The sequence below is a fragment of the Anomaloglossus baeobatrachus genome, chromosome 3 (assembly GCF_048569485.1).
Source record: "Anomaloglossus baeobatrachus isolate aAnoBae1 chromosome 3, aAnoBae1.hap1, whole genome shotgun sequence".
Classification (NCBI taxonomy): Eukaryota; Metazoa; Chordata; class Amphibia; order Anura; family Aromobatidae; genus Anomaloglossus; species Anomaloglossus baeobatrachus.
In genome coordinates this window covers 134,413,018-134,438,511 of record NC_134355.1, presented here as the reverse complement: position 1 = coordinate 134,438,511, position 25,494 = coordinate 134,413,018, and the positions used below count along the sequence as shown (strand labels likewise).

At 44.5% G+C, this 25,494-nt stretch overlaps 1 protein-coding gene across 2 annotated transcripts in view; it reads left to right on the top strand.

Annotated features, from left to right (window-relative positions):
* MORN2 (MORN repeat containing 2) overlaps positions 1 to 24,463 on the top strand; it is a 90,811-nt gene extending 66,348 nt beyond the window's left edge. Inside the window, exons 5-6 of one of the 2 annotated variants that reach the window (XM_075339472.1) lie at positions 12,798 to 12,919; positions 24,302 to 24,463. In XM_075339472.1, the coding sequence (XP_075195587.1) occupies positions 12,798 to 12,900 (103 nt within the window). In that variant the 3' untranslated portion in view covers positions 12,901 to 12,919; positions 24,302 to 24,463. Of the gene's footprint in view, positions 1 to 12,797; positions 15,619 to 24,301 lie in introns of those variants that run through there. The other variant, XM_075339471.1, reaches the window with a different exon arrangement.
* Positions 24,464 to 25,494: the final 1,031 nt, after the last annotated feature.

Below are 25,494 nucleotides of genomic sequence, written 5' to 3'. Positions count from 1 at the left end.
TATTTCCACCAGTTTTGCTTCTACAATTTCATTGTTAAGGAGTGTAGTTCTTTTTGGCAAAACCTGAACTCGATCAAATAGGAAGGGAAAAACTGCCCCAAAAGCCACATGCGTTAGCACTGTGGGACACCATGTGATCCTGAGAATTAAGTGGCCACAGTATTCATTAAAACAAACCTGTCATGTTGAAAATGGTATTAGCTCTGCAGGTAGGATCAGTGGTGTATCTAAAGTTCGGGCCCTGGTGCAAAATTTGGACCTGGGCCCTACATCCTCGTATGTTGGTCAGATATATGTATACGATGTATACATTTAGCGTTCTAAATCCTTGAAAGACATGCGAGTTGCCCTCCCCCAGTTATGTATAAATGTCCCTAATCCTGCTCTAATGTACCTCATCATGGGCTCCGTACTGGTATATCCTGTCCCCCATCCTGGTATATACAGTACAGACCAAAAGTTTGGTCACACATCATTCAAAGAGTTTTCTTTATTTTCAGGACTCTGAAAATTGTAGATTCACATTGAAGGGCATCAAAACCATGAATTAAAACATGTGGAATGAAATACTTAAAAAAGTGTGAAACAACTGAAAATATGTCTTATATTCTAGGTTCTTCAAAGCAGCCACCTTTTGCTTTCATTACTACTTTGCACACTCTTGGGATTCTCTTGATGAGCTTCAAGAGGTAGTCACTGGAAATGGTTTTCCAACAGTCTTGAAGGAGTTCCCAGAGATGCTTAGCACTTGTTGGCTCTTTTGCCTTCACTCTGCGGTCCAGCTCACCCCAAACCATCTCGATTGGGTTCAGGTCTGGTGACTGTGGAGACCAGGTCATCTGGCGTAGCACCCCATCACTCTCCTTCTTAGTCAAATAGCCTTTACACAGCCTGGAGGTGTGTTTGGGGTCATTGTCCTGTTGAAAATTATATGATGGTCCAACTAAACGCAAACCGGATGGAATAGCATGCCACTGCAAGATGCTGTGGTAGGCATGCTGGTTCTTTATGCCTTCAATTTTGAATAAATCCCTAACCGTGTCATCAGCAAAGCACCCCACACCATCACACCTCCTCCTCCATGCTTCACGGTGGGAACCAGGCATGTACAGTCCATCCGTTCATCTTGTCTACAAAGGCACGGTGGTTGGATCCAAAGAACTCAAATTTGGACTCATCAGACCCAAGCACAAATTTCCACTGATCTAATTTCCATTCCTTGTGTTCTTTAGCCCAAACAAGTCTCTTCTGCTTGTTGCCTGTCCTTAGCAGTGGTTTCCTAGCAGCTATTTTACCATGAAGGCCTGCTGCACAAAGTCTCCTCTTAACAGTTGTTCTAGAGATGAGAAGGTGTGTCCAAACTTTTGGTCTGTACTGTCCCCCATCCTGGTATATACTGTTTTCCTCCTGGTATATACTGTCCCTCTCTTGGTATATATTGTGCCCCTGCTGGTATATATTGTCACCCTCTTGGTATAGATGTCCTTCTTCTGTGCCTCTCCTGTCATATTTTCATGCTTCTTGGTATATACTGTCCTTCTCCTAGTATATACTGTCCACCTCCTAGTAGATATTGTCCCCCTTCTGGTATATACTGTCCCCCTTCTGGTAAATATGTTCCTTTACTGGGCCCCTCCCAGTATATACTGTCTCCCTCCTGGTATATACACTGTACTCATTCTCCCCATATCCCATGTCGCACGGCATCCTGCAGCTTTCATCGGCATCCGTGCTATGGCAATGTGGCGCCCCTGAGGCTTCAGTCACCACAGGGTACTGCATCTCCCTTTAAGATGTAGTACTCATCCCAGGTAAAGAGAGGTTAATCGCTGGTGTTTCTCATATTCACACACAAAACAGGTGCTTTCCCACCGGGAAGATGGCCTGGGGTAGATAGTGAGGTGGCCATCACGAAGCATGGGACTTTCCCGGTCACTAGGAGAGTCACCTGGGGGGCGAGCACCACTTGGGGGAAAAAGGAAGGAGCATCTTCACACATAGTTAGCCTCGGGCACAGCTTGTGGTGAGGAGCACAGTCAGGACTTCAGTCCAGGCACATACTCTCTACCTTCACACTTCTGGGAGCACTGCAAGACCCGTGGCTTGGAGCAAGCTGCTCGGCCCGGGTTCTCTCAGCTACACGGGATTCCAGGGTCTGCGGAGAGTGCAGGAAACACCCGCAGCCCATTCCATATTCCACCTACACCGTGACATCCCCAGACCAGACATCACTAGGCCCGGCAATGAGTAACAAGTTTAACCCCTTGGCTCGTGGGTGCTACAGCAACACATAATGTCATTGTAATCCTCCGCCTCAGTCACAGGGACGCCGTTGAAAACTGCCAGTTCTGTTTGGCCTGCAGCATGTATCGCAGTGCAGGGACCTGATGAGTCTCTGCACCATGATGCATTTCAGCTGGATATATGCCCTTGGAGGCATATACCAGCTGAAGCAGACGCTTGGGCCGGCGGGCACCCTCCACCCTTGGGTCCGGTCGCGATGGCGATCCATGCGACTGTGATCATTCTGGCCCTGGGCAGAATGTTATACAACAAGAGGAGCTGATCAAATTGATATACATTTTTGTGGGAAAAGTTTCAGTAAAACATTTTATTCATTGAAATCCCTGATGATTGTACTCATATGAGTCCAGTAGGTGGTCTTATTCAGTGATTGACAGTCTTCCCTATACGACTGTGCATGCAGAGATAGCTGTCCAATACTAAGTAGGACTGCCTGGTGGACTCCTATGCATTCAAACACCAGGGATGTCAATGAAGTTTTACTAAATCTTTTCTCCAAAGACATAATGTGATAAGGAATTTAGACACACAATGCTGATGATGTGTCTTAAACGCTGTTGAATTAATGGCGCTATTTTTGCGAGCGGGGGACAGATCACTGCAGGGGGGCTGCTCGGGACGCTCGGATTCGGGTGGTTGCTGTGGCTCGAGTGGCAGCCTGACTCGGGCACGCGCAGTAGTCCGTCGCCCACAACTGAAAAGAAGGTGGGTGTTATTTACAGGGGAGAGTTTGTCAGTGACGCCACCCGTGGGTTGCGGTGATTGTTGGTGACACCGCTGCTGCCTTGGTATGGGGTGCCTGGGGTTGATGGAACAGGCAGCAGGATGGTATCCCCTCCACGGGTATGGGAGGTGTAGTCCCAGGGCCCAGGTGTAGGTGGAGTGGAGTGCTGGGACGCAGTCTGCAGGGCTGGACCGGATGATACCGGTGTACTCACTATTTTGAATGAAGTCACACAGAGTCCAGATAGTAAACCAAGTGCCGGAAACCGGTAGCCTCCGGAGGGGTGTTCTCGGGTCCCGCACACCGGTGAACAGAACAGGGGCCCTTCCTCCTGCACTCTAGTTTGGTGTCTCGTGTGTTGACTAGTCCGCATGGAACGGGAAAAGTCCACTCCCGGTATCTTTGCTGTGGGATCTGTCGCCCGTGAGATCTGACCCTTGGGATTTTTTCAGGCACTTGCAGATGCCTTATCCCCCACGTTGGGCTTCCGTCTCGCTTTATCTGGGCTGCTAGTGGGACAAGACTTGGAATCTTGTCCCCTGCTGTTTAATTGGAAAGGTGCTTGCAGCTGTCCTCGCCCTGGGGTCCAGGTACCCCAACTGTGCATGGCTTCCGGACCGGATTCCTGCTGTCGGCACCGGCGGGCTACAACCCTGCCCCGGTCCACTTACGGTCTCTTGCGACCTGATCTTCGTCGCCTGTGGCCCTGCTCTGTCGTCTGCCACCTAGTCAGCTCAGGTAGTTCGGTAGTTACAACCCCCGACCACCACTTCACTCCTCTCACTTCCTCTGTCCAAGCTTGTCTCTCTTGTTCCCTCCCCGAACACCTCAGAACCCCTAGGTGGGCGTCACCATCTGCTTGGCCCTGCCAACTGGTGTGTCCCTATTGTCCTTGGGGAGGTGACTAGGCTTTTGTGGCTGGTATGTATCTGTGTGTGGGGTTGTGTTGGAAGGCCAAGGAGGAGGGAATCCTGCATCTGGAAAGATGGATGCAGTCTCCTGTGGCAACCTGATTTTGTCAAGGCGTCACACTATATTAGCAAGTAAAATAAATAAATCATTCAGCCCAGCTTGTCCTTCTGTATATCATGCTGCTTACAGATCGGACTACATGTACAACGTGACAAGTTTACTTTAAATCACCACTCTAGCGTTTGTTTATTTATTTTTTTTTTTTATTGCACGACTGGAGTGGTGCTTTAAATGTATGCCCCCTGTCTTTTACTCACCCTCCAGCGACTTAATCTCCTATCGCCGCCTGTCTGGTCGGTCACCTGTAATTCGTGACCTGCCAGCAGCTCCAGTGTTTCATGATGCGCGGCAGAGGTCACAACTCAATACATCTCTATGGGAGCCTCATTCTGGCTCTCCTAGAGATGATTGAGCGCTTATGACATAACTTCTGACTTCCAGACAGTCAGAAGTTACAGTCAAAAGATGGCACTGCTGACTGTAGCTGCGTCTGTGAAAGGTCAAGCTGCCGAAAGGTGAGTATATTATGGAGGCAGGGGACTGAGATTAAAAGGGCCACTCCGGTTTGAAAAAAAAATACCATTGGTATAATTGTTACAGCCACTTCAGTGTTTAACCGCACATCTGTGCCCTGACCACCTACTGTGAAGAGTAACTGCAGCTTCATCCATGTGAATGGGGGACTTCAATACCTCTTTGTGGCCAGGAGCACCACAGAGAAAAACTGTTTAGATTCCTAGGTACAGTACAACCATGTCATCTTCATTGGTAAGCATATTGTCTTCCGCTGGTGTCAAGGGAATGACTATGTCATAGATAGGCTATGTGCACTCGTTGCGTATTTGCATGCAGTTACGCTGCGATCTGCACCGCAGCGTAACTGCATGCGTCCTGCGTCCCCAGCATAATCTATGAAGATTATGCAAGAGACGTGTGCACGTGGTGTCTTAGAACGCAGTGCTTCGGCTGCTGCCCGAAGCGCGCGTTCTAAGAAGTGACATGTCACTTCTTTCCTGCGCTCTGCATGCAGCTCCTGCTTTGTCTATGGGAGGGGCTGCAGACAGAGCGCATGGAATCGGCTTTTTTTTTTCACTACGGACTCTCTCTGCAGCGATTTGAAGCGCACGTGTGCTGTTCGAATCACTGCAGAAATTTCTGCAGGGCCTGTACGCAACGTGCGCACATAGCCTTAGATTCATGGTATTCTCAGATCACTGGAAAGTTTTGGGATATTGTGCTCCTTTATTATCCTTTAATTGCCGTTGCCATTTCCCGTAAAATTCCATTCCGAAGGGCTATATTTTTTATTCAGTTTAGTCGCCAGAATTTTGGTCTCAAAATATTTTTCAGCATCCCTTTAAAAGACATACAACTTTCAGTTTTCTTACAAATTAGAAGCAGTTCATCTTCCCACTTCAAGTAATACAGTATGTGCTATATTTAGATCTAATAATGCCTGTACACAAGTGCACCGCATTAGCCACTTAATGAACGCTATTAGTCTTTTTCAGTTCACTGTGGATGCATCTGAATCGTCTCATTCTTAGTTTCATCCCCCCAAAAACCCAGATTAAAGTCTAAAGAAAAAATATATTTCTACATATCAGCGTAGACATACAGAATAGAAACATAAATACACATTAGATCAGTTACAGCTACTGTACAAGTATTTAGCGTACATATGTATAGACTTGTTTATTTAGCTTTTAAATTTAAAGAACCGTCAAAAATTGAAATCTCAAATTTAGGTACAGTACAGACCCAAAGTTTGGATACACCTTCTCATTCAGAGAGTTATCTTTATTTTCATGACTCCGAAAATTGTAGATTCACATTGAAGGCATCAAAACTATGAATTAACACATGTGGAATGAAATACTTAACAAAAAAGTGTGACAGAACTGAAAATATGTCATATTCTAGGTTCTTTACAGTAGCCACCTTTTGCTTTGATTACTGCTTTGCACACTCTTGGCATTCTCTTGATGAGCTTCAAAAGGTAGTCACCGGAAATGGTCTTCCAACAGTCTTGAAGGAGTTCCTAGAGATGCTTAGCACTTGTTGGCCTTTTTGCCTTCTCTGCGGTCCAGCTCACCCCTAACCATCTCGATTGGGTTCATGTCTGGTGACGGTGGAGGCCAGGTCATCTGGATTAGCACCCCATCACTCTCCTTCTTAGTCAAATAGCCCTTACAGAGCCTGGAGGTGTGTTTGAGGTCATTGTCCTGTTGAAAAATAAATGATAGTCCAACTAAACACAAACCGGATGGAATAGCATGCCACTCCAAGATGCTGTAGTAGCCATGCTGGTTCAGTATGCCTTCAATTTTGAATAAATCCCCAACAGTGTCACCAGCAAAGCACCCCCACACCATCACACCTCCTCCTCCATGCTTCACAGTGGGAACCAGGCATGTACAGTCCATCTGTTCACATTTTCTTTGTCGCACAAAGACACGGTGGTTGGATCCAAAGATCTCAAATTTGGACTCATCAGACCAAAGCACAGATTTCCACTGGTCTAATGTCCATTCCTTGTGTTCTTTAGCCCAAACAAGTCTCTTCTGCTTGTTGCCTGTCCTTAGCAGTTGTTTCCTAGCAGCTATTTAACCATGAAGAGAAGGAGTGAAGAGTGGACCGAGCACCACAATCCAGTATGTTAAAATAAGCGGGGAGAAAAATTGTAGGAAAAATACCCTGACTATAAATAAATAAATTGCAAGTGCTTAATAACAGGGTACTTAGTATATACATTTTTGCAAAAAGGTAAGAAGCTGTCTCACCTCGTCACGGTGTACCCATCTGAGACAGTCCCTAACCTACTAAAGTTAAAAACATATTCTGTACCTGACTTGTGTCATGTCAAAACTTCAATATGAATGGTAAAGTGGTCAGCTGGGTCCCAGATTAAATACACAGCAAAAAGTGAGAAGCAGGTAATTGTTCAGCCTCAGTATCAGGAGGGCTGCACCCCCAACTTGCACTAAAGCAAGATAACAGACAAAAAACACCAACAAACTGAGCTGTAACAAAATGTTCAATAAACATGCAACATTACAAGCATGTGAATTGCAGCCTAAAGACTAGAAAAAAAACAAGGAGAAAAATTGTAGGAAAAATACCCTGACTATAAGCACTTGCAATTTATTTATTTATAGTCAGGGTATTTTTCCTACAATTTTTCTCCTTGGAAAGGAGGCTGAACAATTACCTGCTTCTCACTTTTTGCTGTGTATTTAATCTGGGACCCAGCTGACCACTTTACCATTCATATTGAAGTTTTGACATGACACAAGTCAGGTACAGAATATGTTTTTAACTTTAGTAGGTTAGGGACTGTCTCAGATGGGTACACCGTGACGAGGTGAGACAGCTTCTTACCTTTTTGCAAAAATGTATATACTAAGTACCCTGTTATTAAGCACTTGCAATTTATTTATTTATAGTCAGGGTATTTTTCCTACAATTTTTCTCCTTGGTTTTTTTCTAGTCTTTAGGCTGCAATTCACATGCTTGTAATGTTGCATGTTTATTGAACATTTTGTTACAGCTCAGTTTGTTGGTGTTTTATGTTAAAATAAGCACCTGCAAGTCCTGGAGCGCAGTTGCCTATCGTAAGCTGAAGTCTTGTTACTTTTTTCTATTTAACCATGAAGGCCTGCTGCACAAAGTCTCCTCTTAACAGTTGTTCTAGAGATGTGTCTGCTGCTAGAACACTGTGTGGCATTGACCTGGTCTCTAATCTGAGCTGCTGTTAACCTGCAATTTCTGAGGCTGGTGACTCGGATAAACTTCTCCTCCGCAGCAGAGATGACTCTTGGTCTTCCTTTCCTGGGGCGGTCCTCATGTGAGCCAGTTTCTTTATAGCGTTTGATGGTTTTTGCCACTGCACTTGGGGATACTTTCAAAGTTTTCCCAATTTTTCGGACTGACTGACCTTCATTTCTTAATAATGATGGCCACTCATTTTTTTTTACTTAGCTGCTTTTTTCTTGCCATTATACAAATTCTAACAGTCTATTCAGTAGGACTATCAGCTATGTATCCACCAGACTTCTGCACAACACAACTGATGGTCCCAACCCCATTTATAAAGCAAGAAATCCCACTTATTAAACCTGACAGGGCACACCTGTGAAGGGAAAACCATTTCCGGTGACTACCTCTTGAAGCTCATCAAGAGAATGCCAAGAGTGTGCAAAGCAGTAATCAAAGCAAAAGGGGGCTACTTTGAAGAATCTAGAATATGACATATTTTCAGTTGTTTCACAATTTTTTGCTAAGTATTTCATTCCACATGTGTTAATTCATAATTTTGATGCCTTCAATGTGAATCTACAATTTTCAGAGTCATGAAAACAAAGAAAAACTCTTTGAATGAGAAGGTGTGTCCAAACTTTTGGTCTGTACTGTATATGAAAGAAAAGGTATCAGCCAAAAAAAGATATCAGCCAAGCCTTGCTGTTTTCTCTATGAGCGAACCTCTGGCAGAATCATCTGGAAACAGCTTATCTACCTGCTGAAAAAAAGGATCTATTCAATTACCCGACCCTTATGCCCCAGGGGGACAGTTTGGAGGCCTCCATACACATCAGATCCTTATATCCTATGTGTTTGGGAGCCATAAATGTAGAAGAGCTGTTGCATAAAAAGCAAAAAAGTTCTGATCAAAAACGTCAATTTTTCTCACCTGTAAAGAACGGATAAGATTATAAACTTCTCTGTTCAAGTCAATATTTTCTATCTCCTGCTTAGAAGTTATAGACCACAGCGGCAGTAGCCATAAATCATGTAGTATATAATGCGTCAAAGCAATTAGCGTAAATATTCTAAAAATTAAATGTACCGTAGTTATTTATATTATTAGCTGCACGTGACTAATGTCAGAAGAGCAGACACCAATATAAGATCCTTGATTTTCAGATACTAATTTAATGATACAAATGGGATGTCGACCTCTAAGCTATAATAAGATCCAGCAGGTTCTGTCCAAGTGTTCATTGTTTTAGGGAAAATTAGGGCTGCATTCAGTGCCATTTTCACCTTCAATCCTCCAGTACAGGAACATTCAGAATGCTGGCACTATCCATTCAGACAGTCCCTCCAAGCGTACACAGTGGATGAGCCACAAATGTTATGCACACAAGCCTGTAATATGTGTTAAAACATTTTTTTTATATCCTAAATGGCAACTAGCCATTATTATGGCTCTCAAATTTAGCCAATCACTCCTACTTTAATAACTGTGCAAATAGAAATGTAAGCATATTGCTGCAACAATTCTAATAGCATAGTTACTCTGATCTTGGACTTAAAATTGTTGCTGGCAATTTCATGGCCAGGGCTTTGAAATTAAAGTGAACCTGTCATAACCCCAAACATTATTAATAGGGATGATCAAATACCTCAAATATTCGGCTACGCCCATATTCGACGAATAGGTCGCTGCTATTCGACTATTTGCGAATATTCGATGCGCAATGTAAAGCGGGCTTTACACGCTGCGACATCGCTAATGCGAAGTCGTTGGGGTCACGGAATTGGTGACGCACATCCGGCCGCATTAGCGATGCCGTTGCGTATGACACCTATGAGCGATTTTGCATCGTCGCAAAAACGTGCAAAATCGCTCATCGGTGGCATGGGGGTCCATTCTCAAAAATCGTTACTGCAGTAGTAACGAAGTTGTTCCTCGTTCCTGCGGCAGCACACATCGCTCCGTGTGACGCCGCAGGAACGAGGAACCTCTCATTACCTGCCTTCCGGCCGCTATGAGGAAGGAAGGAGGTGGGCGTGATGTTACGTTCCGCTCATCTCCGCCCCTCCGCTTCTATTGGGCGGCGGTTCAGTGACGCAGCTGTGACGTCGCTGTGACACTGAACGAACCACCCCCTTAGAAAGGAGGCGGTTCGCCGGTCACAGCGACGTCGCCGGGCAAGTAAGTAGTGTGACGGGTCCGCGCGATGTTGTGCTGCACGGGCAGCGATTTGCCCGTGTCGCACAACAGATGGGGGCGGGTACGCACGCTGGCGATATCGGTACCAATATCGCAGCGTGTAAAGCGACCTTTAGTCTATGGAAAACCCGAATAGTTGCCGAATAGCAAATAATCGGGCTTCCCATAGACTTACATTGCGCATTGAATATTCGCATAGCGGCGACCTATTCGTCAAATATTCGCGAAGCCAAATATTGCCGAATATTTGTGATATTCGATCATCCCTAATTATTAACCTATAGATATTAGGTTAATCTGCAAGTTAATATCATTCCAAAACTGTGCGGCAACCGCATAGAATGTGGGAGAAAATGATCCTTTTTCCTTCCGTCAACCTCTGACTTGTAGTCATAGAGGTGCAGCCAATGCAGTTTCTCACTGCTCACTATATAGTAAGTGGCAGCTGTAACCACACCCAAACCCTGACGGACAGCTGGCTCAGCAGTGCATCAGTACAGAGATGGCTGTCAGTCAGTGCCGGGACTGCTGCTCACTGTACTTTGAGCAGTGACTGAACTGCGCCAGCCGGGCCTCTATGACTGAAAGTCAGAGGCAGCCGGGAGTGATAAAGAACATTTCCTTCCATTCAGTGCGGCGGCTAGACAACGTTAGTATGCTATTAACCTGAAGATTAACACCATATCCACAGGTTAAGAGTTTAAAGGGTTTGACCCATCACAAATAAAACATCTTTTGTATAGATCATAAATATGATCAATACTTGCAATTTCCATTTTGTTAAAAAAAAATGTAATGTAAAAGTAAAACACCTGTCACATCAAATAATGCTATTAACCTGCAGATATAGGGTCAATCTGCTGGTTACTAGATTTAAAAAGGTCCCCAGCCACCATACTAAAAGTGCAGCATCTGGGAGAAAATTAACTTTAATCCTCCCTGGCGCAGCCGGCTTTCAGTCATACAGGCGTGCCCAGAGCAGCTACAGTCACAGCTCAAAGTACTGTGAACAGCAGCTGTAAGCAATCCCTGGAACTTTGACAACCGGCTCTTCAGTGCATCAGTGCAGACATTTTCTTATATAGCACTACCTTGTGCTTTAAGTGTATAGCATTGTACACTCAGTGTTTGTCATGCGTGTGTCATGGGTGACAGGCAGTCCTGTAGTGTCCAGCTATAGAAGGTCACAGTGTTTGGCTGCAAAAACTGCTCCCTGACCGTCTATTATTCCTGCTTGGTGTATTTGGTATCCTATGTGTCTCCTTTGCTTGGTTTTCATCTCTTTCCCTTTAGGATGGTGCAGAGTTCCTCACCCTTTCAGCTCTTTATATACTCTCATTATCCCTTACTCTGTGCTGGTGATAGCTCTAATACGCTTAACAAGTCTACAATGCAAGCAGTCGGCTTGTATTCATCTGGAGAAACTTTGTTGTTGTTTGCATTTCCTCTCCCTGAGTCATCTGGAGATAAGATATTTTGATTACTTTCCCCCTGTTTGTTATCCCTGTGTCTTCTCTAGAGCTTAGTGGGGTTGACTAATTGCTCATCCCATCCGTTCCCTACCTAGGGCCTATTTCAGTGTCAGCCAGGGTCAGGTATCCCGCTCTGCACATAGGTTCGGAACCTATCTAGGGTGGTGATTGCCACCGCACCACGGCAATCAGGAAAAGCCCGGTAACGTTCTGGAATTGTCGCATCTAATGGATGCGACAATCCTGGGCGGCTGCAGCCTGCTATTTTTAGGCTGGGGGTCCCGACAAGCATGGTCTCCCCAGCTTGAGAATACCAACCTCCAGCTGTCGGGCTTTATCATGGCTAGGTATCAAAATTGGGGAGGACCGCACACCGTTTTTAAAAATCATTTATTTAAATAATCTTTTTATAAAGCTGCATACGGTTCCTTCTATTTTGATACATAGCCAAGATAAATGCACAGCTGGGGGCTGCAGCCTGTAGCCCTATGCTTTATCTGTGCTGGGTATGATAACATGGGGGACCCTACTTCAATTTTTTTTTTATTTAGTTTTACACAATAGTGACACGCAGACAGGATCTGAGATTGCAAGCAGTCAGACAGGCTGTCACACAGGATGAGGGCATGTCTCACTGCAACCAATTGGAGACGCCGGGACTGTCGATGGGCAGGGAAACCAGTGCATATAGATGAGCGATAATGAGCAGCGCCAGAAGTAGAATGAGCAGCCCAGAATCAGTTACCGCCGCACAAGTGATTCAGTGAGTATAACGCTCTTGCTTTATTCTTATTTTGTTTATTTTTCCTTTATTTATTTTTTATTTCCCAAGTTGCCGGATCATTACCCCGAGTTCTCTGAGAACTCCGGGCCTGGCACTCACGTACTTTTAAAACCGCGCAGATCTGTACTTTTACAGTCCGGGTCCTCCCATCACTACTCATAAATACCGTTTTACAATACAACAATGCTGTCTTAAGTGCGGGTATTTCTACTTGTGGTGCTCATTTTCTATACAGAATAAATCGAGATGTTTTGAAAATGTTTCCATTTTTTCATCATTTGCATATCATTAACACGTCTATTGTTTCTATGATACCACGACTTTTCCTTCTTGGTGTTGTGATTTTAATTTTGAGAAGTGTAGTATTAAAATAGAGAATTTTAAAATAAAACCTAATTATCTCCCTAATTAAATTGTATTTTCAATAACAATGTGAGTTTGCAGTGTCTGTCACATGTGATCCTGTTTCAGAGAACAATCATCTTTAGTAGAAATAGACATCTAGGGCAGTAAATTAGAGCATTTCATGCATGAAGTACGTGTCAGAGAGAATTAAGCCTCACCCAGCCTCTTCTACCTTCACAGGATAATAGGAGAAGGTGAATATGTGGATGCCAATGGGCTGCAATGGAAAGGATCGTTTCATTATAAAGCAGCACCTGGACTGAAATTAAGGCTGAAGATGTAAATGACACCAGATTTACAGTGTATGAAACGACTTTTCACCTTCTATCCTCAAATCATTTCACCATTAAAGGTTTTCAAAAGTCTGATCTATGGGCTAAGCAAGACTTCTAGTCACAGACAAGTGCTGGGGATGTGTCCTGAAATCTCTTTCATGCTGCAGACTACAAGGAGATAACATTTACATACAATAGAATTTATTATTCATCACCGCTTTTTGTGGGAAGAATAGACAATTACAACTTGCATTGAAAAAATGATTTGCTCTATATATGATGTACTAAAAATACAGTGTGTGTGCATGTTGTGCACGTGTGTGTGTATGTATACATATATATATATATATATACTATATATAGAAATAGTCAAAAGAACTATTAATAGAAATCAACAGTATCAAATATCGCATGGTGACCAAAAATGGTGATAGACCATATATAATGACCTAAAAACATGCAAAATAAATGGACCTGGGAAAATCGCTTACATGAACACAAACAAGAGGAAAAGAACGCAATCAGACACCCATGTACTGACACAAGTGATGACCTTTATTAGACAAGTGAACAATGGTAGCAAGTAATACAAACAAACAAGGGGGCGCCATTCCAAAAGGGTGAACCTGAATATTAGATAGCGCCAATGCTAGACAAAAAGTAATGACCCCAAAGTATACTTAGTCTGTGCACTCACATAGGAAGAAATTATGAATGTTCATTTAGGAGTAAAGATACTTGCATAGAGGACCATTTAAAGTATTTTACACTCACCTATATGAATCAGGGTGGACCGGTAGGAATGGCGTCTGCCCCAACATCCGTTTCGGCTGGAAAGCCTTCGTCAGGGAGGCAATTACAAAGCTCAGATGTTTCCTGTAGTTCTTCAAGTTTGCACACACTGTAGCAGGAATTTTGACCCTCTCCTCTATAGAGATGTTCTCCAGTTCCTTCAGGTTTCAAGGCTGTCGCTAGGCAACATTGAGTTTTTGTTCCCTCGAAAGATTTTCTATTGGATTCAGGTCTGGAAACTAGCTAAGCTACTCCAGGACCATGAAATGCTTCTTACAGAGCCACTCCTTAGTTGCTCTAAGGCGGGCTTTGCACACTACGACATCGCAGGTGCGATGTCGGTGGGGTCAAATTGAAAATGACGCACTTCCGGCATCGCATGCGACATCGTAGTGTGTAAAGGCTCGATGATACGATTAACGAGCGCAAAAGCGTCGTAATCGTATCATCGGTGCAGCGTCGGCGTAATCCATGATTATGCCGACGCGACAGTCCGATGTTGTTCCTCGCTCCTGCGGCAGCACACATCGCTGTGTGTGAAGCCGCAGGAGCGAGGAACATCTCCTACCGGCGTCACTGCGGCTTCCGTAGGATATGCGGAAGGAAGGAGGTGGGCGGGATGTTTACATCCCACTCATCTCCGCCCCTCCGCTCCGATTGGCCGCCTGCCGTGTGACGTCGCTGTGAAGCTGCCGTAGCGATAATGTTCGCTACGGCAGCTATCACAAGGATATCGCTGCTGCGACGGGGGCGGGTACTATCGCGCTCGGCATCGCAGCATCGGCCTGCGATGTCGCAGCGTGCAAAGTACCCCTAACTGTGTGTTTTGGGTCATTGTCATGCTAGAAGACCCAGCCACGGCACAGCTTCAATGCTCTTGCTGAAGGAAACAGGTTGTTAGCCAAAATCTCGCAATACCATCCTATCCATCCTTTCTTCAATATGGTGCTTTCATCCTGTTCCCTTTTCAGAAAAGCACATCCAAAGTATGATGTTTCCACCTCCATGCTTCACATTTGAGACGGTGTTCTTGGGGTTGTGCTCATCCTTCTTCTTCCTCCAAACACAGCAACTGAAGTTGATACCAAAATGTTCTATTTTTGTCTCGTCTGACCACATAGCCTTCTCCCATGTGTCCTCTGGATCATCTAGATGATCTTTGGCGAACTTAAGATGGGTTTGGACATGGGCTGGTATGAGCAAGGGGACCTTGCGTGCCCTGCAGAATTTTAATCCATGACGGCGTAGTGTGTTACTAACGGTAATCTTTGAGACTGTGGTCCCTGCTCTTTTCAGGTTATTGACCGGGTCCTCCAGTGTAGTTCTGGGCTTATTCCTGACCTTTTTCAGAGTCATCCTTATCTCTCGAGTTGAGATCTTGCATGCAGCCGCAGATCGAGTAAGATTGACAGTCCTCTTGTGTTCCATTTTCTAATAATTGCGCCAACACTTGTTGCCTTCTCACCAAGCTGCTTGCATATTGTCCTGTAGGCCATCCCAGCCTTGTGCAAGTCTACAATTTTGTCCCTGATGTCCTTCGATAGCTCTTTGGTCTTGGTCATGGCGAAGAGGTTGGAGTGTGATTGACTGTTTGGGTGTACAGGTGTCTTTTATACAGGTAATGGGTTCAAACAGTTGTAAGAAATACAGGTAATGAGTGCCAAGTAGGAGGGCTTCTTAAACAAAAAATAACAGGTTTGTGACAGCCAGAATTCTTGCTGGTTGGTAGGTGATCAAATACTTATTTCATGCAATGAAATGCAATTTAATTCATTAAAAAGTATACAATATCATTTTCTGGATTTTTTTTGGTGGATTCTATCTACATAGTTGAAGTGTACCTATGATAAAAAATTGCAGACCTCTCCATTCTTTGTAGGTGGAGAAATTTGCAAACTCGGCAGTGTATCAAATACTTATTTTTACACAGATAAGAGAAGAAAAATGTGTGTTTTCAGCTCACCCAAGGTAGATTAGCTTCCCAGGAGTTCAATTAAATCCAGGCGGTGAACGGAAGGCTGAACGTCGGTGATTCAGTGCAATCCAAGATAAAGGGGGGTTATTCCAGCAACACGTCCTGTAATAACATCAACCTTTATTCCAAAATCCTTTTAAAATTCAAGACATCAATGCGCAAAAGAGGGGGGCCTTTCCTCATACCCCTCAGGGTTATTAAAACCGCTTATGCGTTTCGGACGTGCTGTCCATACTCATAGCCAGTAAGGACAGTATGTCCTTACTGGCTATGAATAATCTGCAATCAAAGTTCCAATCTGAAAAGTGAAGGTATGATATTAATCACCATCCTTGCGCCAGTATGGCAGTGCCTTTACTTTATATGGTAAATTCCTAGTGGTTGGTTCCTTTTAAGGCTATGTGCGCACTAGATAATGGACTTTTCTTAAGAAAAATCCGCACCCTCTGGCAAAATACCGCAACCGCATCAAAAACCGCACCTGAGTTTTTGCCGCGATTTGCCACGTTTTTGACGCAAGTTGGTCCCTGCGTTTTTTTATCATTATCTATGGCAAAAACCGCACGTACCTGCAGAAAAGAAGTGGCATGCACATTAATTCCGCAGTGGCAATTCCGCAGGTAAATCCGCAGGTATAAAAAAACGCAGTGTGCGCACAGCATTTTTTTATACACATAGGTTTTGCTGGGGAATGACTGCAGAAATGTTAGACACATTTTCTGCAGCAAAGCTGCAGCAAATCCACGGTAAAAGCCGCAGCGTGCGCACATAGCCTAAAGGCCACTTTACACGCTGCGATATTGGTACCGATATCGCTAGCGTGGGTACCCGCCCCCATCGGTTGTGCGACACGGGCAAATCGCTGCCCGTGGTGCACAACATCGCCCAGACCCGTCACACTACTTACCTGCCTAGCGACGTCGATGTGACCGGCGATCCGCCTCCTTTCTAAGGGGGCGGTCCGTGCGGCGTCACAGCGACGTCACTAAGCGGCCACCCAATAGAAGTGGAGGTGCGGAGATGAGCGGGACGTAACATCCCGCCCACCTCCTTCCTTTCGCATTGCGGGCGGGACGCAGGTAGAGAGAGGTTCCTCGTTCCTGCGGTGTCACACAGAGCGATGTGTGCTGCCGCAGCAACGAGGAACTACATCGCTTCTGCAGCAGCAACGATATTCGAGAATGGACCCCCATGTCACCGATGCGCGATTTTGACCGTTTTTGCGACAATTCAAAATCGCTCATAGGTGTCACACGCAAATACATTGCTAAAGCGACCGGATGTGTGTCACAAATTCCATGACCCCAATGAGATCGCTTTAGCGATGTCGTAGCGTGTAAAGCAGCCTTTAGGCTGTGTTCCCACCATAAGTTTTGGTGATGTGTATTTTTTTTGTTGCAGAAACGCAGCATCTTACGTTTCCAGCAAAGTGGATGGGATTTATAGAAATCTTCTGCCCCCTGTGCTCCTTTTTTACTCGTTGTAAACTGATCTGAGATGCGTGTGTCAAATCCGCAACATATCAATTTCTCCTGCAGGTATGCTGAGTTTTCTGTGCAGATTTCCCCCATAGACTTGCATTAGATGTGGAAAATCTCCAGGTAGAAAACGCACATCTATTTTTAGTGCGTTTCTGTTTGCAGAAAAACATCAAAGACGCATGTATTCTATAAGTATATCAATAAAATGTTAAGTAATGCAGCAATCCCAGTATCAGTGTATATATCAGCATTAAAATTAAATCCTTTATTGATATTAAACTAAAAAGAAGAACACCAGTTCCTCTAAATCATATATCATCAGCTCACAAAGCCATCACCCTGTATATATGGTATAAATCCCCAAGCAGCTCAATATTAATTTAGGCTGTATTGGGTATACAAGGTGGTGGCCACTAGATCAAAACAAATTAGCAAAAACAACACAATAAACAAAACAAAAAGTGAATATGCCAGGTCAAAGGACAATGGTCCAATTTGATAGAAAAACTAAGCATAAAAAATAAATATACCTTACAAATATGTTATCAACAAGTACCAGGTACTGACAATGGTCAGATACCATAGATATTAACATATGTTAAGGCACATAAAAAGGAGTGGTCTCACCAATTCCTTCCAAAAAGAGGGGCAGGCAGTCTCTTCTTCGGAATCCTGGGTTCAGTATGCTGGTCCAGCATTCACTCTCCCTATCCACCAGGAGGTCAAAAAATAAAATTACCTGCCGCCCCAAACTCCCGTCCTAACAAGGACGGTCCACATCTAAATTGCAGAGTTGGACCCCTAAGCTGACCCTGTTAGTGTCCCGACGCGTTTCGTCCACATCGACTCCTCAGGGGGTGAGTTGTCCCTTCTGATTGGAGGAGCCATATTAACACTATGTTTAAAAGACCCCACTTTTCATGAGCCAGACTCTTTGACATCTGAGGCATGTGAGGGCTGGCAATAAGGACCTGGTATACTTCTAACATTATGTCCCCTGAGGAGTCGATGTGGACGAAACGCGTCGGGACACTAACGGGGTCAGCTTAAGGGTCCAACTCTGCAATTTAGATGTGGACCGTCCTTGTTAGGATGGGAGTTTGTTAGGACGGGAGTTTGGGGCGGCAGGTAATTTTGTTACTTTTTGACCTCTTGGTGGATAGGGAGAGTGAATGCTGGACCAGCATACTGAACCCAGGATTCCGAAGGAGAGACTGCCTGCCCCTCTTTTTGGAAGGAATTGGTGAGACCACTCCTTTTTATATGCCTTAACATATGTTAATATCTATGGTATCTGACCATTGTCAGTACCTGTTACTTGTTGATAACATTTTTGTTAGGTATATTTATTTTTTATGCTTAGTTTTTCTATCAAATTGGACCATTGTCCTTTGACCTGGCATATTCACTTTTTGTTTTGTTTATTGTGTTGTTTTTGCTAATTTGTTTTGATCTAGTGGCCACCACCTTGTATACCCAATACAGCCTAAATTAATATTGAGCTGTCATGATGTATTTTACCTTCTCACTGTATTTGCTGTAATACTATGTTTTGGGATGTAAGTAACCATACCTCCCCCCCATCTCCTGTGTCTCTGGGCCCATAACGCAATTATCTCTTGTCCACACAGCCAGGGGAACTTCTCATTGTTTCGTAAGCAGTGGATAACGCCAACTACACAAACCTGTAGACATCTCGCAGCCAACCTTCTAGAATCTTCAAGTGGGCCCAACCATTGCATAGACCCCTACCCTTGAGGGGCGGGCCCACGAGCTCAGACAATTCACTCCTGTTTCTAAATGCAGTTGGGAGCTGAGTTTTGAAGAGGAAGAGAGCGAGATCTGATTCTGCGGACAGATCTTGCCGTCCAGTGGATTGTGTGGGATTTCTGGGACTCTGAAGAGGACTATTTCGTCGTGATCTGCTACTTTGGATTATCGGGAGGTGCCCCCGAATCTGTTTTATTTGGACTTGTCGTGTGCTGTTCCTGTATTCCTGTTAGTAAACCTGTTGGATCATCCTCGGCCTGTTGTCTCTCTTTGCTCTGATGTACACCCCGTCACAAACTGGTGGCAGCAGCGGGATCAGAGCAGAAGAAATGGAGGACAACGGCCAATCAACGTCTGAAACCAGAACCTCAGGATACAGGAACTGGACTGTGGTGAGCCTACAAACAAAGACCCGTGAATTAGGTGTCGGCTACAAAGGACTCTCTAAGGAGCAACTAATTGAGGCATTGGAAAACGCTTGCCTGCAAGATGGCACCGAGGAACAATTTCCACAGCAAGGGGCAGCCAACACCAAAATGCAGATGGACTGTCCAGGCAAGAGGAGCCTTGAGTCCTGTCAGCCATGCCTGCGTGTACTTAACCAGCGACCTGTAGAGGTCCCTAGTACGTACACAAGTTGGGAGGGGAAGGAATTGTCATGATGTATTTTACCTTCTCACTGTATTTGCTGTAATACTATGTCTTGGGATGTAAGTAACCATACCTTCCCCCCCATCTCCTGTGTCTCTGGGCCCATAACGCAATTATCTCTTGTCCACACAGCCAGGGGAACTTCTCATTGTTTCGTAAGCAGTGGATAACGCCAACTACACAAACCTGTAGACATCTCGGAGCCAACCTTCTAGAATCTTCTAGTGGGCCCAACCATTGCATAGACCCCTACCCTTGAGGGGCGGGCCCACGAGCTCAGACAATACACTCCTGTTTCTAAATACAGTTGGGAGCTGAGTTTTGAAGAGGAAGGGAGCGAGATCTGATTCTGCGGACAGATCTCGCCGTCCAGTGGATTGTGTGGGATTTCTGGGACTCTGAAGAGGACTATTTCGTCGTGATCTGGCACTTTGGATTATCGGGAGGTGCCCCCGAATCTGTTTTATTGGGACTTGTCGTGTGCAGTTCCTGTATTCCTGTTAGTAAACCTGTTGGATCATCCTCGGCCTGTTGTCTCTTTTTGCTCTGATGTACACCCCGTCACATGAGCTGCTTGGGTATTTATACCATATATACAGGGTGATGGCTTTGTGAGCTGATGATATATGATTTAGAGGAACTGGTGTTCTTCTTTTTAGTTTAATATCAATAAAGGATTTAATTTTAATGCTGATATATATATCAATAAAATGTTGTCAAAGCCAAATACCAGGAAGTATCAAAACCAAAGCCGTTTTATTTAAAACATGACATAGCAACAAGAAACAAAAACACAATAAAAACACATGTAAAAAAACAAGTAACCTAATTTACATAATAGATGCAGAAATTCTGCAATATGAGAAGCTCAATGTGGGAACGTAGCCTTAGGCGGGCTTTGCACGTTGCGACATCGCAAGCCGATGCTGCGATGTCGCACGCGATAGTCCCCGCCCCCGTCACAGCAGCAATATCTTGTCATTCCTGGCGGAGCGAACATTATCGCTACGCCAGCTTCACATGCACTCACCTGTCCTGCGACGTCGCTCTGGCCGGCGTCCTGCCTCCTTCCTAAGGGGGCGGGTCGTACAACGTCACAGCGACGTCACACTGCAGGCGGCCAATCAAAGCAGAGGGGCGGAGATGAGCAGGATGTAAACATCCCACCCACCTTCCTTCCATATAGCTGCCGGCGGCAGGTAAGGTGATGTTCCTCGCTCCTGCGGCTTCATACACAGCGATGTGTGCTGCCGCAGGAACGAGGAACAACATCGTACCTGTCGCAGCAGCGTAATTTTGAAAAAGTCGGAGCCTACACCGATGATACGATAACGACACTTTTGCGCTTGTTAATCGTATCATCTAGGATTTACACACTACGATGTCGAAAGTGACGCTGGATGTGCGTCACTTTCGATTTGACCCCACCGACATTGCAAGTGCGATGTTGCAACGTGCAAAGCCGCCCTTAAAGATTTTACTCCAGTGCAAATCCATCCATTAAGACTCGTGTATGAAACACAAACACTTAGTAATAAATTAGGTACAAAACACTTCACTTTTTTTCCTTCTACAGTTCTGACACATTTTGATTAATTTTACACTATAAAATTTTTTAACCTCTTTCCCTCAAAAAAAGAAACGAAGAACAAAAAATGATGTATACCAAAAAAAAAAGAAACCTGTTAATCATCCAGTTATGTTAAGGGTACTTTCACACTTGCGTTGTTTGGCAGCCGTCGCAATCCGCCGCTCTGGGAAACAGCGCAATCCGTTAATGGATGTACGCTGTTTCCCATAGACTTGTACTGACGACGCATTGCGACAGATGGCCTTGCGTTGCATCCGCCGGTTGACGCTGTGTTGCATCGCCGGACGGAAAGAACGCAGCATGTAGCGTTTTTCTGCACTTCCCAGAGTGTCAAAAAAATGCAATGTGCAGGATTCCGTCGGCGTCTGTCATTTTTATAATGGAAGCCTATGGTTGCGGAATCCGGCATTTGACGGATTCCTGTGACGGATTCGTCTTTACACAACTGAGCATGCTTAGTTGAGTAAATCGCTGAAAAAAAGCTTGATTGGATTTAGTTGTTTTGCAGGATCCGTCGCATCAGTTGTGCCACTATATGCAACGCATCCGTTACATCCGTCACATAGTGCAATGTGACAGATGCCACACAACGCAAGTGTGAAACTAGCCTTACAACAACAAAAATATAGTTGCCTGTCATAATTAAGGTAAGCATCAAATGAAAACATTTGCTGCATCGTTGATACGTCTTTCCCACAATCTAGATTATTCACTTATGAATAACATTGGTCATTGAGACAATCACCAGTACAGGGGTCCTGTAACCTCTGTTTCTGCTGTCCAGCACATTAGTGGTGAGGAAGGGTTGGCATGGAGTGATAGTTCAATACGTGTTTTGCTCTTTGAATATTTGCACATTACAGCAAAATAAGTCGTTTTTGTCAGTGCCCTGTATAATTTATGAGTACTGTACTTGGTTTTGCTATAACAAGCCAAATGATCAGGTTCCCAGGGGCCCATGTCAGTTGCCTAAGTTCAAAGAAGACAAGAACACTGGCTGACACAATTAGGGTTTAACTTGCTGAAAATATAACAATTGCAACACTTTCTTCCGACAATGAGCAGGCATGTATTTTCTTTAAAGTTAAGAAGAATTGGAATATATACAATTTAAAGGGGTTTTTCAGCTCCATGAAATATTTTGCAAACAGCTGACAACCATTTAACATACCAAAAGGAGAAAGACGTGTGTATTGAATAGTCCATACATGGATCGCAATGGCTGGACTGACAGTTGGTTCACTTAAACTTGACAGCAAGTCACCTGTGACTACATCGCTGTCACTCGGGCGACTTGCTGTCACAGTTTATTTATTTATTTTACTGCACAGTATAGACAAGCCCACCGGCTGCTGTGATTGGGTGCAGTGACACAGCTGTCACTCAGCGTGGGGGGCGTGTCTGACTGCAACCAATCACAGGCGCCTGTGGGTGGGGAAAGCAGGGAATACGAGATTGATTAATGAGCGGCCGGCTTTTTCAAACTAATTGTTGCCGCGCATTCTCTGCACAGCTGTTCCTCTCAGCGCTGGTGATCGGGGAGCGGTAAGTATGAGCCGGGGGAAGAAACAGACCAAGCGCCAATGTAAGTATGACTGACAACATCATGAAAAAAGGTAAGTATACTGAATTTAACAAAAAAATAACATTGTTCGTTTAAAAACGCACACGAACGAAACGTGCTGAACATGGACATACTCCGTGTGCGGTCCGTGCAGGCACGGACCCATAGACTTTAGCGGGTCCGTGCCTGCGTGATGCCGGCCAAAAACGGACATGTTGTCCGTGTCGAAAAGCGCACACACGTACTTAGCACACGGACACACGTTCCGTGTGATTTTACGTGTGTGTGCCATCTACCATTGAATAACATGGGTATCTCCGTGTCTCCGGTACGTGCAAATACGTACCGCACACGTACAAAAAAACGGATATGTGTTGTGGGTCTAAAGGTGACTACCACACTACTTGGAAACATGACTGTAAGCGCATGTTTGGTACTAACCAGGAATACTCACAAGACTTGTTGTTTCAAGATGCGACCCAAGGGCTGACCCATCACAATTTTACCCTTGTTAAGTTGGCTTAGTTCCTTATGTTTGCTTTTTTTTCCTTCTTCCAAAACATCAATTAAGAAATCTTGCATGTAGCATACATATTTTTCATGAGGGGCAGCAGTAATGTAGTTGAAAACTTCACCAGCATGTGGTCTTACTCTAAATCAAGGTGGAGGGGGGGGGGTTAAATTGGCTAGTACTGGGTATGCTGTTTTAAAGGTATAATATTGTTTACCTGTAAGGGTATGTGCGCACGTCTCTGCATTCTGTTCCGCAGTGTATAAGTCACTGCATGTGCGTTTCAAAACGCAGCCGAAAAGCTGCATTTTGAAAGCATTGTGCCATGCTGAATTCTTGCGGAATTCATGCGTTCTGAATGCTTGCTCTGCCATAGACAGAGTGAGGAAAGCATCCGGAACGCACAAAAGAAGTGACATGTTGCTTTTTAGAACGCAGCGTTTTGGCAAAATATTTCAGCAGCCGAAACGCTGTGTTCTGAAACGCAACGTGTGGATGGAATTTGCACAATCTTCATAGATTGTGCTGGGGACGCAGGACAAATGCATTTACGCTGCGGTGCAGAACGCAGCGTAAAAGCATGAAAAAGCACACGTGCGCACACAGCCTAAAACTACTTGGCCATTAACATTTATAATGAATCTAGTTCCCATTTGCTGTAAACTACATCGGTGCCGGTTTATAAGTAGTGTTGGTACAAATCTATTTGCATCACCAGGTCTATCCTCCATGTCAGCAATCAGTGGCCGCTGGACTGAGCACTGGGAACTGCCTGACAGCATTGGTGGCTCTTCTTTTAATTAGCTGACCTAGCATGACATCATATGTGCGCCATGCCATAGTGTTGACATCACGTCAGGCTGGCTAATCAAAAAAGAGCAGCAGATACCATCAGAGGTGGTTATCAGAGCTCCTATCCAGCGGCCACAGATTACTAATGCAGCCGATGGACTGGGTCCTGTGAATCAATTTGCTTCAGCTCTAATTGGAAGGACATTTCAGCTTTTGATAGATTTCACTTTTTGTGCGCTGCTTTCTCTGCATCACTTCATAAAAGTATCTGATGTGTTTCAGGAAGAATTGTGACTGACAGCTCAAGTTTGATAGCATCAGCTCAGCAACCAGCTGAAGACTGTATTGATCAGAACCTACACACCCACACAGACTGTAACCTATGGCATAAAGGATCATCATGTTAAAATTTCTATTAATAAACGTACATTTCCTAAGCCAATCAATCTCTGCGAAGTCGGTGACCAGATGTCAATAATGTATAGTCCGTTTCCTTCCTCATTATTAAAGTAGAAGGTCTCATTAAGAACAATATCCATTATTATGGCTTCAACAAGAGCCAGCTTATTTCATCAATTTCGCAGAATTTATAGATCCTGTATTGACTTTTTTTCCCCCCGTTTTAATAAAAGGTTTGAGATACCTCTTGTCACACAAAATGGTTTCAAGGGCTAGAAACGAACATTAGACGTCACTGGGTGCTTCTTCCATCAGATGGACTTTAATAGGCAACCTGAGATATGTCACTATTCATTCATCTCTCGATGTAGAGGCAGCCCAGGAAATAGTAAAGGAGTATGAGAAATGTGAAAAAAGGAAAAAGCTCGGAATTAGATTTCCTTCTAGCACCTGAAAACCACAGAATTAATAATTGGTAATAAGCACCTGGGAACATGAGGAAATCTTTTCTATTTTGGTGTAATACACAATGTATAAAATAAAATAAGACATTAAGTATATAAACAGTTCTATCCAAAAATAGGCTTAATTTGTTTAAAAAAAAATCCCCATATGATTTTTTTTAATGAGGTGATGAACCCAATCATCTTCCAGCCTGGATAATTGTTATCAACAACATATATATATCACAAATTTAAGTATGGATTCTCACTAGTAAAATTCACATCCGCATTAGAGTTCTGTACAAGATCTACATAGTCATAATACCAGGGTCGAACTGGGGTGTCTGGGGCCCACAGGAGGAATTGACTCTTATGGGCACTTTGCACACAACGACATCGCAAGCCGATGCTTGCGATGCCAAGCACGATAGTCCCCACCCCCCTCACAGCAGCGATATCTTGTGATAGCAGCCGTAGCGAACATTATCGCTACGGCACCTTCACATGGACTCACCTGCCTTGCGACGTCGATCTGGCCGGCGACCCGCCTCCTTATTAAGGGGGCGGGTCGTGCGGCGTCATAGCGACGTCACACGGCAGGCAGCCAATAGAAGCGGAGGGGCGGAGATGAGA